The sequence below is a fragment of the Glycine max genome, chromosome 17 (assembly GCF_000004515.6).
Source record: "Glycine max cultivar Williams 82 chromosome 17, Glycine_max_v4.0, whole genome shotgun sequence".
In the NCBI taxonomy this organism is placed as follows: domain Eukaryota; kingdom Viridiplantae; phylum Streptophyta; class Magnoliopsida; order Fabales; family Fabaceae; genus Glycine; species Glycine max.
The window spans coordinates 8,368,599-8,369,918 of NC_038253.2; the positions used below are offsets into that span (position 1 = coordinate 8,368,599).

Here is a 1,320-nt window from a genome sequence, read left to right on the forward strand (position 1 = left end):
ATGGAGTCATCAGAGGACCCCATCATCCAAGTCAAAGATGAACAACTCATGGTTTCACCATTATCCGGTGAAAACCCAGTTCACAGAACTGCTTATTTCATCAAACCTTGCGTGGAAGACTCGACAACTCTTCCTCATTCCATGTTCTCTTCTGGAAGAACAGCCACTGTCAATTCGGACCACGCGAAGTTGCTTGAAGTAAGATACAAAGGGTGGCATTACCCAAGTGCAGAATGGAATACATGGGTCCAACAAATGCAACACAAGTATGAATGTGTGTGGATGAAAGCTGGGATAGACCAGGCAATCAAAGCTTCAACTTTTCAAATCCGTAGGAATGATGAGTTGATCATTGAGCTTGCACAAAGATGGTGTTCTAAGACCAACACGTTTGTGTTTCCTTGGGGAGAAGCAACGATAACATTGGAGGATATGAAAGTTTGTTGGGGTTACTCTGTTATGGGAGCTCCTATTTCTAGCCCTCTTGTGAGTGGTGAGGAAAGGGAAATAGAACAAAAACTTATAGGAGTTTTTAGGATGTTTTTCAAATCTAAGGCCAGAAGGGCGGATCATACTCCATGGATGAAGCATTTCATGAGTAACGAGAGCCGAGTGGAGCATGAGGCGTTCTTGTCTTTGTGGTTGTCGAGGTTTGTTTTCCCTGGTAGATCATATACAACCATTTTGCAAGAGGGCTTAAACTAGCACTTGCTCCTGCTGTCTTGGCCAGCATCTACAGGGATTTCAGTACTCCACTTTATCCTTCTCCTTTTCTCCAGACACTTCCTTTTGCATTTTCATGCACAGATTCCTCATTCAACCCTCTATCCTTCCCTACCCCCTACCCCCTCAAAAATAAGAACTAACCCCTAAAATAAAAAAAAATAACCATACACCCTAAAATAAAATGACTTAACCCTAACCCCTAAAATAAGAACTAAGCCTAACCCTAAAAAATAAGAACTAAACCCTTACCGTTTAAAAAAATAAATTTTATTTCAACTTCTAAATGTAATTTTATTTCATTAGAAGTACACATTAAAAAAAACAAATTTTATTTCAACTTCTAAATGTAATTTTATTTCATTAGAAGTACACATTAAAAAAACGAAATTTTATTTCAACTTCTAAATGTAATTTTATTTCATTAGAAGTACACATTAAAAAAAACAAATTTTATTTCAACTTCTAAATGTAATTTTATTTCATTAGAAGTACACATTAAAAAAACGAAATTTTATTTCAACTTCTAAATGTAATTTTATTTCATTAGAAGTACACATTAAAAAAAACAAATTTTATTTCAACTTCTAAATGTAA

General features: G+C 35.5%; 1 protein-coding gene across 1 annotated transcript; it reads left to right on the forward strand.

Moving 5' to 3' along the window:
• Positions 1-705, forward strand: LOC112999967 (uncharacterized). The gene has a single exon (XM_026126483.1). It carries the CDS (start codon positions 1-3, stop codon positions 703-705), a length of 705 nt encoding a protein of 234 aa, XP_025982268.1.
• The last annotated feature ends 615 nt before the right edge of the window (positions 706-1,320 follow it).